General features: G+C 42.3%; 1 protein-coding gene across 3 annotated transcripts in view; it reads left to right on the top strand.

Moving 5' to 3' along the window:
• myh11b (myosin, heavy chain 11b, smooth muscle) overlaps positions 1 to 16,509 on the top strand; it is a 136,521-nt gene that overhangs the window by 38,306 nt on the left and 81,706 nt on the right. For all 3 annotated transcript variants that reach the window (XM_073060521.1, XM_073060520.1, XM_073060522.1), the window contains exon 4: positions 8,396 to 8,423. In XM_073060521.1, the coding sequence (XP_072916622.1) occupies positions 8,396 to 8,423 (28 nt within the window). The remainder of the gene's footprint in view (positions 1 to 8,395; positions 8,424 to 16,509) is intronic.

Here is a 16,509-nt window from a genome sequence, read left to right as displayed (position 1 = left end):
AAACTGTTGTTCTTCATCAACAAAACAGAACCTCTTAACTTTAGCCCTTCGTGATTGCCTCAGAGTTCAACATGCTTATGGTACCTCAAACATGAATTAAATTCATTCTGCACATCTTTAGTGGCATCATCAGTAAGAGCAACATATCGAGACATCTTGTTCCTTGAGAGGAAAATTATGACCAGAACTGACCCATCTTGCTGCATTATCCTGCCCATCAGAGATCTGGATCTCTTAACCCAGTTTATTGTGATGATTTGTTCAATTGAGAGTTTACAGGTCTGCCAGAAACAACAAAGGAAAACAAAATGTTTGTAAAAACTTTTACTTTCCATTGCACTTCAGACTAAGTCAAGTCAACTTCATTGTCATTTACTAAATACATGTATATAACATAAATAACCACATAATGTGTATAGAAACGAGACGTTTTTCTGAACCAGGGTGTAAAGCACAGTAACACATAACACACAATAACTTATGAAGGTACGGATAAAATCTACAGATAAATCACACATAAAGAACAAACAAAGTGCATTAATTTTAAATTAAAAAAACAAAAAAAGAACTTAAACTGAAAAAAAACTTTCACAAAATACAACAGGAAAAAAAGATATATACAGTGATTTTTTTTTATTTGTACGTACTAGATAGAGATATGTTTCCTATAGTGGGTAAGTTTAGGACCAGAGGGCACAGTATCAGAATACGATGTCCGTTTAGAAGAGAGATGAGAAGCAATTTCTTCAGCCAGAGGGTGGTGAATCTGTGGAATTCATTACCACGAACAGCTGTGCAGGCCAAGTCACTGGGTATATTAAGGCAGAGGTTGATAGGTTCTTGATTAAAAAAGACATCAAAGGTTATGGGAAGGAGAACGGGCTTGAGAGGGATAATAAATAGCTTATGGAATGGCGGAGCAGACTCAATGGACTGAATAGTTTAATTCCACTCCAATGTCTCATGGTCTTATGTGGGAGCAAATTATAATTTGCGTACTAAAAGCTGACAGGTTCTGATAAATAAAGTGTCTTATCAAGATAGTACCAGTGAGAACCAATCTCTGTGCTTTTAACTTCTATAAAACAGAAAAATGAATTGAGTTCTCAGAAATGTGAATCGATATGTCTCTCACTCCCTTAGCCTGGCTATAATAATATTTTGTTCAGCAATACAGTGCCATCAGCTTTTGACCTTTTAAAGCTATCTTCAAGCAAACCAAGCCATTTAAAGTCCAAAAGCATAACCGTTCAGTGTTACTTAAACATTACAACAATTATAAAACTCAAAGAATGTTGTTCATGAAGCTTACAAAACGGTTATCTTGGCTGAGTTTTTAAGTATCCATATTTATACTGCTACTTTTTTATTTTGTTTTCATAAGTAATTGAAGGGCTTTAGGGCATACAGCACAGTATTAGGAATTAAGAGAGGGTTGGCAAGCAATACAGTTTAAGTGGAGAAAGTTATGGAGTTCAGAACAGCAGAAAACCTAAGTGTATAATAATAATAATAGCTACTTTTATTTGCTTAGTGTCTATGACATCACTAAATCTCCAAGGTGCTTCAGAGAAGTGACCAACACTGACCCACATCAGTTAAGAGGATTGGTCACTAAGGGGCCATTTTTAATGGGGGTTACCAGAATGAATTCTGAAGTCCCTGTTCCCAACAGCTCTCAGTTGTGGACACATTAAAGGAAGCCAGATTTGGAGGGGTACAGTCTTGCTGGGGATGAGGGGATACAAGGACATGAAGGAGCTTGAAAGCAAAGGGGGGAAAATAAAATCAAGGAATTGTTGGACCAGACTGCTGTGATGGTAAAGTTGATTTTTGTGGGTTAGAATATGAATGGCAGAATCTTGGAGAATTGAAGCTGGGATACTAGCATAGATCATTAATCAGGATATTATAAATGATTTATCATTCCTTAACATGAATACAAACTGTATTCAGCTACTTTCACACAATGTTGTTCCACGGATGAAAATATAAATCAGCATCATTACCTCTAATGTATGTATAAACTGCTGTTACTCATCAACAAAACAGAACTTCTCAGCTTTTGCCTTTTGTGATTGCCTCAGAGTTCAACGTACTTATGGTACCTTGCATGAAAGGAATATTGCATGCAAAATGATTTTATTATGTGCACATTTGCACATTTAATGTGAAAGCTATCAACTGTACAAGCACCACTTGCAATAGAAAGCAACTCCTGAACTGTCCGGCTTGATGCAGTGTTACTCGGGGACCATTGCACTCAGTTTAGCATTGAAATTGCCGTCTGCATTTCTAGGCAGTTTTCTTTAGATGTCTTCACTTCATGGCTCATGCTTCCAAACATGTTACTTTTCTGTGTGGCTGAAAGAATACTAATAATACTTCAGCTTTGGGTTTAATTGCAAATGCATTTATTAAACTTTAATAAAGAAGAGAATAAAAATCATTGCAAGTATATTTACTAATATATTTACTTTATTCCTGGTGCTTAAATAATAACAGAACATCCTGATTTTCAGAGCTGCTTCTTTAATCCTTTCCTTACAAATTGTGGAAATTCACCAATTTATCATCATCTCTTTGAATGTACCAACTATCCCTTTGAAGATTTCAGATCAATTTTGTGGTTTTGTGTCAGAAATGGAGACAATGAAAGCAGTGATTCAAATCAATTCCTAACATTTCCAATGTGAACTCTACCTGAATGAATCACAGCAGTGGAGGGATTTTAGCTGCAAGAGGGGTATTCACAAACACCAGTCTGCCTCCTTGTCCCCACAACAGCATCAGTACAATACCGGGTCGCTTTGCCTCCTGGGTTCCCTATTTGCAGCAGGTGATGGTCAGCTATAAACTGGAGATGGGTCCCCAGCCCAGAGGCAGCACCCTAGATCACAGACAGGTCAATAGGAAGGAGTTTTGTCAAGATTTGGTGGATTGGCAGGTGCCACTTTGCGGAGGCCATGGGAAACACCTGCTGGACTTAGAAGCATTCCATCTGTCACTAAGCTTTTGGGCCTTTATTTCCTCCCTGTTGCCCCACTGATCAGTCAGTGATGGACTTCTTCCATTCTGGTCCTGATGACATCATTAGACCTCAGTTTGCCTTTATTAAAGAGGCTTTCCCATGTCAGGTGGCACCTTGACAGGTGAGCAAGGATAAGCTTTGTGGCTTGTTATTCATCATTCAAGTAGCCGGTTTATGCTAGGCTAGATGGATAAAAATTACCCTCCCTGTTTGTATCTGAGCCATCTGACTAAACTCTACCCTCAAGCAAAATGCTCAAAGAGCAAAGAGATAGTAGCTGCTCTATATATGAAGTTAATATGAATTGTGATTCTCATTTTAACTCCTGTACTAGTCCAATAGAGGACAATTCTGTCACTTAATGTGATCACTAATGGATGATCTATATGGTCACCCATCTACTTGAGATTTCTGCTAATTTGGTGACTGCTAAGCCAATATATTAAAGCATAGCTAGGACGGCAATGTAAGAGATGTTGAAAGGATGTGCAGGCTTTGTGTATTAAAATGTATGCACAGGACTAGACGTTGTTTTGTTCAGTGACGCAAGTGTGTCACCTACAGCAAATAATATTGGGTTCTGTTGTTTGTGGAAAAGCACCAAAATTACCAGTTTGTAGAGGCCTGACAATGAGAGTGTGCAACATCTGGAGAAAAGGAACCAGCAGCTTGTCCCAGTACTTCAGGTTGTACTTCAGGTCCCACAGCCCTCACATGACCCAAGCTCGCTGATGTTTGCAATCTGTGAAAAGTAAGATTGAACGCAATGCTCAACCAACGTTCAGTCTAATGATGCCCATTTATACCCTTTCTGAAGTGGACAGTTACAGTGCACTATCAATTTTTAATCTTTATTATTTTTCATTGTCTGGCAATGATGAGATATTTCACATATACATGTGCAGCAATATGCACAAGGTTCATTCATGCCTGCACAGTAGTTGTGGTTTCAACTTAGAAATAAACAGAAGTGAAAATGAAGTGGACAGGCCCTAGAGCAATCTTCATCAACATTAACTAAGTGCACAAGATACAAGTGTGAAGAATCAAATACAAGCTGCGTTTGCTGTTAGTGATCTGTGAAAGGCCACAAAAGTACTTCCACCACTCCCAATTATCAGAATAAGCCATAACTGAATTGCAGTAAGGGTACGGCACAGAAGGAGGTCTTCAGCCCTCTGAATCTACTCAGACTTAGTGTAAAGGTGATTGAACTTATCTCTCTCCCCAACTTTCTCCCCACAAACCTGCAAGTAACTTCCTATCCAGCAGTTAAATCTGAACTTACCATTGCCCTGGCCCTAATCATTCACTGAAAAAGAATCCATTCATCATTTTTAGAGTATTGGGTTATGCAAGAGAGGTTAGTGATCCACCAAGGATGGTCTGTTTCTCGTAACAGGATGAAGAAACATTTCTCATTCTGTAACCACCAGTCCTTCAGTAGGATAGACTCCAGGAATTATGCTGAGAGTGCTTATATGATGGAACTTTCTTTAATCCGGAAGAGATAAAGCAAATGTGTGAACGATTCTTACTGAAAACCTGACCCTGATCGATCATGAAAAAAGCATGGAAAAGTAAATCCCCTGAAAATGAGGAACTGAGAATGTTCTGAAGTGTGACATCATCGGCAAGATAAAGCAATGAACTTTTCTTTTGCACTCAACAGCTGAAAAATGAATAGAAACAAAAGCTTTCAATAATAATGGAATGTTTGCATAGAGTTAGGACTTTAAAAAAAGACAGTGAATCAGTTGTTAGGCTATAAATACAATAGTTTAACTCTACTGGTTACCCCACAAAATGAAATCAAAGCCTTGCCCGTGATGCACATACTCAGACACACTGCTGAGGATGATTAGCGTCAGGCTTTGGCTCAACAGCCTTTGGTGTCAACAGGTTTGGTCAAGCACAGGCAGAGGTTCTCAGTAAGTTTCTAGTAAGAATTTTTCTCCTCTTTCTTTGTCTATCAGTACATGTTAGTACATATTAGTGCTTGTGCACTGAGAACGAGTCCAGAGTCAGTAGCCCTTTGTGAGAGGTGTAGGATCTCTGGGAGACCCCCAGTCTCCCTGATAACTACATCTGCACAAAGTGCATTGAGTTGCAGCTTGTTAGAGACTGTGCTACAGAACTGGAACCACAGCTCAACGATCTTCGAATCTTACGGGAGAATGAGGAGGTCATAGATAGGAGATACAGGGAGATAGTCACCACAATATTGCAGGAGGTAGGTACCTGGGTAGCTGTCAGGAGAGGGAAAGGGAATGGGAATAGGCAGCTAGCGCAGAAGACCCCTATGGCTGTTCTCCTAAACAGTAAGCTTTGAGTTCTGTTGGCGGGGGGTGGAGGTGGCAACCTACCGGGGGTGGGGGGGGGGGGGGGGAAAGCCGCAGCTATTGGATCTCTGGATCTGAGTCTTGGTCTGTGGTCTTGGCCTGTGGAGGGGGGTGAAAGAAGAGGAGTGTAGTAATAATAAAGGATTCCATAGTTAGAGGAACAGACAGGAGATTCTGTGGATGTGAAAGGAACACCCTGATGGTATGTTCCCTCCAAGGTGCCAGAGTCAGGGATGTCTCGGATTGGATCCACAGCATTCTAAAGGGGAAGAGTTTGCAGCTCCCAGTTACACCTGAACCAATGGTACATATTGGTACCAATGACATAGTTAGGAAAGGGGAGAAGATCCAGAAGAAAGAATGTAGGGAGTTAGGTAGAAAACTGAAAAGCAGGACTTCCAGGGTAGTAATCCCTGGATTGCTGCCTGTATCAGGGCCCCAGTGAGGGCAAGAATAGGATGATTTGGCAGATGAATGTGTGGCTGAGAAGCAGATGCAGGGGACAGCGTTTCAGATATATGGAATATTGGAATCTCTTATAGGGAAGATATAATTTGTACAAAAAGGACCAGAGAAGGACCAATATCCTTGTGGGTAGGTTTTTTAGAGCTGTTGGGCAGGATTATATCTAGTAACATGAGGAAACGGATTGAAGCAGCCAAGATGTGGTTTTTGAGGAGGATACAAAGAATATCATGGACAAAACGAATATCTAACAAGGATGTCACGAACAGAGCAAGCACAAAAAGAGAAATAATGTATGAGATCATGAAAAGGCAACGTAACTTCATTGGACATGTGATTAGGAAAGAGGAGTTAGAATGCACGGTAATTATGGGAAAGATTGAAGGGAAGAAAGCAAGAGGGAGACAAAGACAAATGATGATGGAGACAGCAGCCAGAGAACTAGAAATAAATACCGATGAATTGATCCACTTGACCCAAAACAGGAGTGTGATGGGGAGGATTTAAACTAATTTGGCAGGAGGATGGAAACTGGATGGGGCAGTTGGTATACGTATCAATGCATTGTGTAGTGAGCCAGTGAGGAAGGACGGCCAGATGATAGGGCAACATTGCAGACAGTGAGATGAGTTGAAGTGTAACATGGGGGCAAAATTGAAAAGGTTTTTCACGCTATGTGTCACTGATTTGGATGATACGATTGATTGATTTGTGGCCAAGTTTGTGGAAATACAAAGATAGGTAGAGGAGCAGGTAGTGTTGAGCAAACAGGAAATCTGCGGAAGGACTTAGACAGATTGGGAGAATGGGCAAAGAAGTGGCAAATGGTATATAGAGTAGGGAAGTGTATGGTCATGCACTTCAGTTAGAAGGAATAAAGGTGTAGACTATTTTCTAAACAGGGAGAAAAATCAAAAATCAGAGGTGCAAAGGAACTTGGGGGTCCTTGTGTAGGATTCCCTAAAGGTTAACTTGTAGGTTGAGTCAGTGGTAAGGAAGGTAAATACAATGTTAGCATTCATTTTGAGAGGACTAGAATATAAGAGTAAGGAATGTAATGCTGAGGCTTTGTAAAGCATTTGTCAGATCACACTTAGAGTATTGTGAGCACGTCTGGACCCCTTATCTATGAAAAGATGCATTGGCATTGCAGAGGGTCCAGAGGAAATTCATGGGAATGATTCCAAGAATGAAGGAGTTAATATATGAGGGGCATTTGATTTCTTTGGGACTGTACTGCTGGAGTTTAGAAGAATGAGTGAGGTATCTCATTGAAGCCTATTGAATATTGAAAGGCCTAAATAGAGTGGATGTGGAGAGGATGTTTCCTATAGTTGGTGAGTCTAGGACCAGTGGGCATAGTCTCAAAATAGAGGGTGTCCATTTAGAACAGAAGTGAGAAGGATTTTCTTTAGCCAGGGGTAGTGAATCTGTGGAACTCATTGCCACAGATGGCTGTGAAGACCAAGTTATTGAGTATATTTAAAGTGGAGGTTGATAAGTTCTTGATTAGACAGCACATCAAAGGTTATGGGGAGAAGGCAGGGAGAATAGGGTTGAGATGGATAATAAATCAGCCCTAATGGATGGCAGAGCAGACTCAATGGGCCAAAAGACCTATTTCTACTCCTATGTCTTTTGATCTATGGCCTTATGGTCTTTTTCTCACATTGGTCATCTCTGGGATGTGGGTAGGGCCTTTGAGGTATTTAGAAACAACCTTCTTGGTGATGGCATCTGCACAGTTCTATTCAGTAGGGGAGTTCCAGGCTGTAGACCAAGTAACAATGACTCCCTAATGATGTTAGAATTCATGGGTATGGCAAGTGCTGTCAGAATATTCAAGAAAAATATGAAATTTAACCGGGAATTGTTGGGAACACTCAGTAGGTCAGGCAGACCTACTCAGTAGTGGAAAGAGAAACAGTGTTGCTGTTTCATGTCCACGATTCTTGTGACTCCTCAAGTTTGCTCCATCATTCAATAAGATCATGGCTACTTTGATTCTGAACTCAACTCAATTTTTCTACCTATTCCTCACACAAAAAAAAACAATAATATGTTTGAAGGTAATTGTTGCTTTTGGATATCCCTTGCCTTGTAGCCACTAGGTTTTCTTCCACAAAACAAAATGAAGCCAATCCCATCCTGGGACAACAGGGAGAAGTGTTAAAGGAGGGTTTTCTTTTTTTAAATTTTGGGATCTGAGCAACGTTAGTAAGACTGCATCTATTAGCAGATATGGGCAAAGTTATCTGGTTAACAACATTCAGTTTGTATGAAAGTAATAGACTTGGTGAAAATTGAGGCACACGTGAGGTGTGGTTTTAATAATATGTGATTCGTTTATAAGGAGCTCACGTGGTTAGATCCTTGAATTTAAAAGACAAGCTTTCAACATGTATGAAATTGTATGAATCAATGAGTGATCTTACAGCCCTTGTTCACTGGCAAAATAACAACTGCTTTTTATTGGAATATAATTGAAACAAATTAAATTGAACATTTACCCACCATGAATATTTCGTAATAATAATTCCTTTCACATTTTTAACAGATCGCGAAGACCAGTCGATTTTGTGCACGTGAGTAAAATGCTTCACATTTATCTATTTCTGCTTTTGTTGTTTTCTAAGTGCTTAAAGCATTTTCAGTCCTTAAGTGTCTCCTCCCTCCCAATATCTTGAGTTGAGAACGTGGTAGCGGTGAAGGAGGGGGACTGGCAGGAATTTTGCAAAGTTTGTATGTCTGGATCAACTGGGGAGTGACCTGCCTCCACTCTGTAGATTGGTAGTTGCCAAACATCTATTGCTGAAAAGCTCAAGCAGGCTTGTTAAGGATACATAGCACTGATGTGAAATTAAAATGATGAAATATTGTCGATGTACAGATAGCAGAGAGGAAAACCAGTAAACTAACTTTTAAATTCCTGCTACTTTCCAAAAATTATTGCTCAAGTCTTGAAGGACAAGTTAGAACCCCAAAATAATAACCCAAATCTACCCTGTTTTTTAAACATCAGTTCTCAGCTTTTTAAGTCCCATCTTCATTATTATGTCCAATTGAATGACTCAGCACTATGGCTCAAAGAGGCAAGTAACTACTTACTAGTAGACACTAACATATATATACATACACTGTTTATAAGTCGTTTTCAGTATTTATGATTCATTCAATGTATTGCAACAGCAGAAACCGTGCTCTTGGCTTTCTGGCGATATACCCGGCCCCTTCAGGAAATGTATTTTCAGCTGTCAGTCTGGTTAGTAATTATAAATAGTAGCCTCTCAATAACATCTCTCTGTGCCCATCATGATGCTTCGTCTTTACAGTATTGTTAGTTTTAAGGAGGGAATTACTCCAAGGAGTACCAAATAAGGCAAACTCCAAGAGATCCAGCAGAGAGCTGAAGGTAGAAAGTATGCATTATGAAGGACAAAAAGTACAAACTGTGGCAGTGCTCATAAAGCATTCAGTGATTGTTGAGAATGCAGAACTTCTGTGCATACTTAATGGCGATGGAAAGGTTGCAAGCTCCCATGAAATGCAGAATGATAAACAGCAAATACTCTAAATTAACAAATCCTCTTCTACATGGTTGTTTTTCTGGGCAGAGATAATGAGCTTTTGAAATTGTACAATCTTCTTGTCAAATCTGATCTGGACCGATTCCAGTTTTCTGTTACCAAGTCCTATCAGATTCAAATAGAATTTTTTTGTGTCCCCTGAGCTGAAATGGGTGGGAAGGAAGGAATTCTTGTAATCTTATGTACTTCAAACAACACTTTCCTGTAATGGAATTAGGCATGTTCCATTGTTCACTTCGTCGCAAATACCAACTGGTAGTGAAATTATATTTAATGCAAAACCAGTCGGGAACCAGGGAAAAAGATACATAGTAACTAAATATCAAAAAGCACTGATTTATTGCTCTAATTTCCATTTTTAATTCAATGCTGCATAGTGTAATGTTTAAACTTTGTCATTTTGAAATCTGAATGTGGTTGTGTAATTATTATGGATCAAAACAACAGCTTTCCCTTCACCGGCGGTTTGAAAGGGTATCGATGGTGAGGTATCCGTTGTAACTGTGTTCCTGATCTTATGCTTTTCTGACCACCTACCTATCACCAGAATTGCTGCAGCACAAACTCTTTGAACTGAGGGTCTGGGAACACTTTGAATCTGATCCTTTAGCTTTGCCCCAACAAGGGTGGTGTATCTAATGCAATCTATTCATGAGAATGGAGTGGCTAATGTCGCTGAGTACCTTGTTTTTTTTTAAATTAAGAACTCTCCGCTAAGAAGGTAATGGGATCTGTGGGCAATGGGGTAGATTTTTATCCACGTGGTCCACCCATATTTCTGCCATTCCAGCACTTACATTGGCTAAGTGCATACCCTTTTAACTCTGGAGCACAGTGGAATGTTCTGAGACTCAATAAGACCTGGGTGCTGCACAGAGGGAGGTCTAGCCCCCAGCTCTCAATGTTGGCCTTTGCTAGCTGTAAGAGTTGTAATTAATTATATACTGGGGACATTGGTCTCAGAGAAGACCTTAATGCCAATCCTTGCAGTCAATATGGAGGATCTGAGGAGATAGTATCAATGGTTCTTTCTAATGTAGGTATTCCAGGACTCAGAATCATAGTGGAGGGCAGAGGGACTGTTGGCCATTGTTCTGTGAATTGTGTGCTAAGTCTGAGGTTTTGATCTTCAAATATTCTTTTCCTCAATTAACCAAGGGCTGTGCTTATACACTGAAGCTGGTGGTTTGTTTGCCTTCATCAAGATGTGGCCCACAAGCTTTCCTGGGTCTCACTAAGAACATTTATTGCCCAAATGCAGTGTTGTGTGATGGGAGCAAGCTGGTAGGAGATTATTGCTTTGCAGGTGTTTCATGTAAGGCCCATTGGGCTGGACACACCATTCACATCCCCAACAGCGCACAGTCCTGAGGCAGACATGCCATTCCTGACAGGGAGAGGAAATGAGTCAGGGGAACACTCAAACCTCCTGTAAAAAATGCAGCATCCCCACTGACTCTTGGGAATCACTATCCCACGAATACTCAAAGTGGAGCAGCTCTTAGAACCTGCCAGTCGCTCAGAACCCACAACACTGGAGCTGCAGAAAACCTCCTTGCTCTTGAGTTACTGCCTAAGAATAATAATGATGAGAAGAAGAACAATATGGGGATTATAGTTTTTAAAAGATTCTTGACATTTTAAAGACATAGAAAAGCTACTAAAATAAATGGTAAGAATATAATTAAAATTGTTAAGGTGCAGCTCCAAACCTAACAAGACAGATCTCCACAACTGAACTCCATACAGATGCAGAATAAACTGGGTTTTCAGCTTTCTGAATATGTTAAGAAGTCCTTAACTTGTACCTGTCACATGACCTGCACAGAAGCCCAGGGGTTGCAGAAGGTCTGATGGGAGCTATCGGCAATGATCAGTATGATTAAGCCCAACTGAACATCTGCAAATTAACTTAATTCTTACATGGATTTAAAAATATAGATCAGGATCAATGCCAAATAGGGCAAAGTCTAAGCCAGAAATTATGGAGCTTCAGTCCAGTTTATTTTCCAAAGCTGGAATTTGAGCAAAGATCTGACATTAGCACAGAGCTAGTTTGCCTACATGGTCTGTCTCCACTTGAGCCCTCTGCATGTCCAGGCACACAGCTCTATGCTCTCTGTTACTACAGCCTAACCTGCTGGCATATTCCACAGCCCTGCTAATAACTGCACATAACAGAGGCAAGGAACTGTTATCATTCTCCAACTGCACTATAAGACCAGACAGCTCATCCCCATGGCAACCCTGACAAACTAATATTGGAGTGTGTCCTAACTGATTGCCTCGTGGTCTGGAATGGAAACACCAATGCCCAGGAATGGAAAAGACCACATAAAGTGGTGGAAACAGCCCAGTCCATCAAGAGAACCCCTCCCTACCACTGAATAGATTTACATGGAGTGCTGCCAACGTCATTGAAAATCTTCACCATCCAGGCTACGCCCTCTTCTCACTACTACCATTGGGAAGAAGGTACAGAAGCCTTAGGTCCCACACCACCAGAATCGAGGACAATTATTAGCCTACAACCATCAGGCTCCTGAACTGACACAGATAACTTCAATCACCATGACTCGGAACCAATTCTATGACCTACAGACTCACCTTCAGAGTCTCTTTACAATTTATGCTTTCATTTGCACAGTTGGTTTGCTCTTTTATCAATCTTTGCTTATATATATAGTCATTCATAAATTCTAATGTATTTCTTTTTATTCTTGTTGTGTACATACATCTACTGATGCCTCTGTACACATCTTCAGTGATGTTCCTGGAATCATCGGGTGTTTCGGGTCTTTCAACATCATACACTCTCCTCCAGGTGACCCAGCCGGGGCTGATCAGACCCCAGTTTGTGTCCAGATGGCTAACTACACATGACTCCATGGCTCCCCTCTTTTGAGCCACAGCCATCTTGAGGCCCTCTCTGCCACATCGGTGGTACTGTGGATGGCTCTCCTCTTCCTCTCTCCCTCGATGCCAAAATTGCTGAAAGCTCTGGCTAACGAACGGGCTGCAAATCCCCTATAACGAACTTCCACTGGGAGATACCTTGCTCCCCATCCCAACTGCTGGCAGTTGCTGACCAGTCCTGTGTACTTGGAGAGCTTCCTTTCAAAGGCCTCTTCCAAGCGATCTTCCCATAGGACTGTCAGCTCCAGCATCACCACTGCTTCATAGACTCAGACACAAGGACAATGTCTGGTCACAAGGTGGTGGCTGCAATATGGTTGGGGAACCTCAGCTGCCTTCCGAGGTCCATCAACAGCTGCCAGTCCCTTGCAGAGGTCAGGATACCTGCAGATGTTCTCTTGGTGGGTACTGGCTGCTCCCCAACTCTTACAAAGGCAATGGTCTGCTTAGAGGGTCAGGACCGCTTCGCCCACTCCACTCCTGCGCTGATGGCTTCAGCGATGGTCTTCAGGACCTGATCATGCCTCCATCGGTACTGTCCCTCACCAAGTGCCCTTGTGCAGCCGCTGAGGATGTGCTCCAGGGTTCCTCGCTTGGAACGCAGTGGGCATGCTGATGACTCTGCTTTGCCCCATGTGTGCAGGTTTGATGGACTTGGAAGCACAGCTTACACTGCCTGGATGAGAAATTGGATGCGGTGTGGCTCGGCTTTCCAAAGCTCAGCCCAGGTCGCTTTCTTCTCAACCGCATTCTCCCATCTTGTCCAAGCTCCCTGTTGCTTCTTTCCCACCACTTTGCAGGTTCTCATCTCCTCCATTACTGCTCTCACTTCCTCCTGAACTAGGGGACACTTTGCCTTCCCTCTGATGGTGTCCATTCAGGGAGTTGCAAAGGATTCTAGTCCAGCTCGGCCTCGTGTGACCACTCCCACCAGCCCCCTGTGATGCAGCCTTTCCTCTGCCCTCCACTTCCTGCCAGTCCTCACTTGGATCCCTGCTGTAGCCACCTTCGGATCACTTGAGTCCCTGTACTGTATCACTTCTCTAGCTCTTGTTACCTTGAATTCCTCCTCCAAGGATTTGAAGGGCAGTTGCAGTTTGTTGTGGTGTCCATAGAGTGCAATGATGCTCAGGCTCTTTGGCAGTCCCAGCCATCTCCTGAGGTGGTTGCTAACCCTCCTCCCTAAGGTTTTGACTGTCAAGATTGGAACTGCATAGATGAGGAGGGGCCACAGGATTCTGGGAAGAATGCCATGCTGATACACCTAGGCTTTGAACTTCCCAGGTAGGACAAACTTGTCCACGGATTTCAGCCAGCCATCCAACTTGGTGCAGATCACCTGAATGGATGCCGTGTCCCTTAGAGAGCTGTCAAAAATCTTCCCTAAGCTCTTGACTGGCTTTTCTGTGATGGTTGGGATGGCTGAACCTGTGATGCTGAACCAGAACTTGTTCTCCACCTTCCCTTTCCTCAGCACCATTGATCTTGATTTGGCTGGTTTGAAACGCACCCGGGCCCACTCCACCAGCTTTTCGAGCCCCTGCAGAATCCACCGGCAGCCTGGGACTGATTCTGTGGTGACTGTGAGGTCATCCATGAATGCCCTGACGGGTGGTTGCCGTTGAGCGGAATCCATTCTGGGCCCTCTGCACTCTGTTTCAGCTGACTTAGTGAGCATGTCCATGGCTAGGGAGAACAGTGTCACTGAGATAGTGCACCCTGTCATGATGCTGATCTCCACCTTGTGCCAGCTCGATGTAATTGCTCCTGAAGAGACCCTCATCTTGAAGTTGTTGTAATAATCAGCGATAAGGCCTCTGATTCTGCTGGGGACGTGATGTTTGGTCAGTGTGAGCTGCACCGGCTTGTGTGGAATGGAGCCATATGCATTTGCCAGGTTGAGCCACAATACTGACAGGTTGCCCTTGTTCTCTTTGGCCTCCCTGATGAGCTGAGTCACCATTCTGGTATGCTCCAGACAGCCCAGCATCCCTGAAATGCCACCCTTCTGGACTGATGTATCGATATAAGTGTTCTTTGCTAGGTAGATGCACAGCCGATTGGAAACGGCGCTGAAGAAGATCCTCGACTCAACACACAGCAGGGAGATGATGCGAAACTGGTCTATCTGGGTGGCATTTTCCTCCTGCAGGATCCACACCCCTTTAGCCACTCTCCACTGTTCTGGGATCTTCTCCCTTCTCCAGAAGATTCTCAGGATCTTCCACAGATGAGTTTGGGGCAGTTCTTGTACACTTTGTACAAGGCACTGCTTGGTCCTGGAGCCGAGCTTGCCCTTGCTTTGTGGACGACCTCTCTGATGTAAATGTCTTCAAGAAAATGAATCTCAAGGAAGTATATGGTAACATGTATGTACTTCGTTAATAAATTTACTTTCATCTTTAACTACTATCCCTGTCACCACCTTCTATGCAACTTAAGTGACCTTTTATCACCTCTCTGTCTTTGATCTGAAATGCTGACTCCCTTTCCCTTCCCACAGATGCTGCCTGACCTGCTGTGTGTTTCCAGCATTTTTTTTGTTTTGTATACACGTCTTCTCATTGTTAGCAGAATTCTAAAGGACATAGCAGCAATAAAGGAAAGCATCTGTGTCTGATACAGCCCTATCATATGACATGCTCAGACTTCGTGGCTGAAAAACCTGTTCCTGTGTTGCACTGTTTATTTATTTATTTTGTGATATGTTGTGGAGTCGGCCATTCTGGCCATTCAAGGCATGCAATCCCTGATTAACCCTAACCTAATCACGGGACAATTTACAATGACCAATTGCTCTACCCACTATGTCTCTGGACTGTGGAAGGAAAACTTACGCATTCCATGGGGAGGACATGCAGAGGCTCCTTACAGAATGGCACCAGAATTGAACTCCGAATGCCAGAAGACCCTGAGCTGTAATAGTATCATGCTAACTGCTACTGTGATACCCTTTCATGCTCAGTGCTCTAACTTGCACTGCAAACATCAGTAAACTTTGGTCTAGAGTAAAAGTTGAGCAGACAGTAGATTGGTTGGAGTAGGATAAAGCAAACAGTCTAATGAAGAGGGTGAACTTGGGAATTATTTATCTTTTACTTATTTATTTAGAGAACAATACCCTTATGGTCCAATGAGACCCCACCACCCAGTTACACCCACATGACCAATCGACCTACGGACCCATATGTCTTTGGAATGTGGGAGGAAACTAGAGGGCATGGAGGAAACCCATGGGTCATGGGGAGAACATGCAAATCCTTAAAGACAGAAGCAGAATTGAAACCAGTTCATTGATGCCGTAACAGCGTTAGGGTAACTGCAAGGCTACCGTGGTGTGGAGTAGAAATTTTGGGTGTGATTTGGAGAGGAGTGTTCAATGAATGAGGGGAAGTGTTGAAACAGCAGAGGCAGGTGAACACACCAGTCATTTCCCACCCCAAAACAGGCACGGATAAGTGTTCAACCATGTGCTGACGTGCCAGAGGAGTCTGTCAAACTATAGCAGTAGGGGGACCAAGGGACAGAACTTGTGAGACAGCTCTGATAACTCTTCTCTCCTCCTCCAGCACAACTGATCACTCTCCCTGTTCTTTGCACACATGGTACATCTCCCACTTCAGATATGAGTTTGTGTTGTACCAGAGTCTTGGCAGATAGTAAGGCTGATGCTTGAGGAAAGAGGTGCTGCCCATACTGACAGATCACATTTGATTCTGAGACCTTGTATGCCTTTTGGGTAGTTATAAAATATTCTGGCTCTACTTGGACAAAAGCTGAAAGTTCTTCTGATTTTGAAGCAAACCACCATTAAAATTCTCAGATCAATTATATCATTGATATTTGTGAAAGCTTGCTGTGCACATATTTAGTTTTCATATTAATAACCATAAAAAATTTTATTGGCCCCAATGCTTTGAGATCTCCAACCAATACAAAATGGAAGGTAATTCATTGTCCAGCTTCTTTCCTCTTATAACCAAAGTTAACTAAATGTTCAGCACATGTTAGCATTCTTATTTGGAGAGTTGCCTGTCACCAGTCAGCCTTCTAAAGATTTTGAATGCTGTTTGCTCTACCTATCCTGTGGTAGCTATCTATGGTGTCCTCAGGGAGTCAAAGTACTGATGATTGGTTAATGGTCCACAAGAGCACTTTTACTCGCAGA

This window comes from Hemitrygon akajei, chromosome 11 (assembly GCF_048418815.1).
Source record: "Hemitrygon akajei chromosome 11, sHemAka1.3, whole genome shotgun sequence".
NCBI lineage: Eukaryota > Metazoa > Chordata > Chondrichthyes > Myliobatiformes > Dasyatidae > Hemitrygon > Hemitrygon akajei.
Note: the sequence above shows the minus strand (reverse complement) of the source record. Positions and strands in the feature narration are given on the sequence as shown.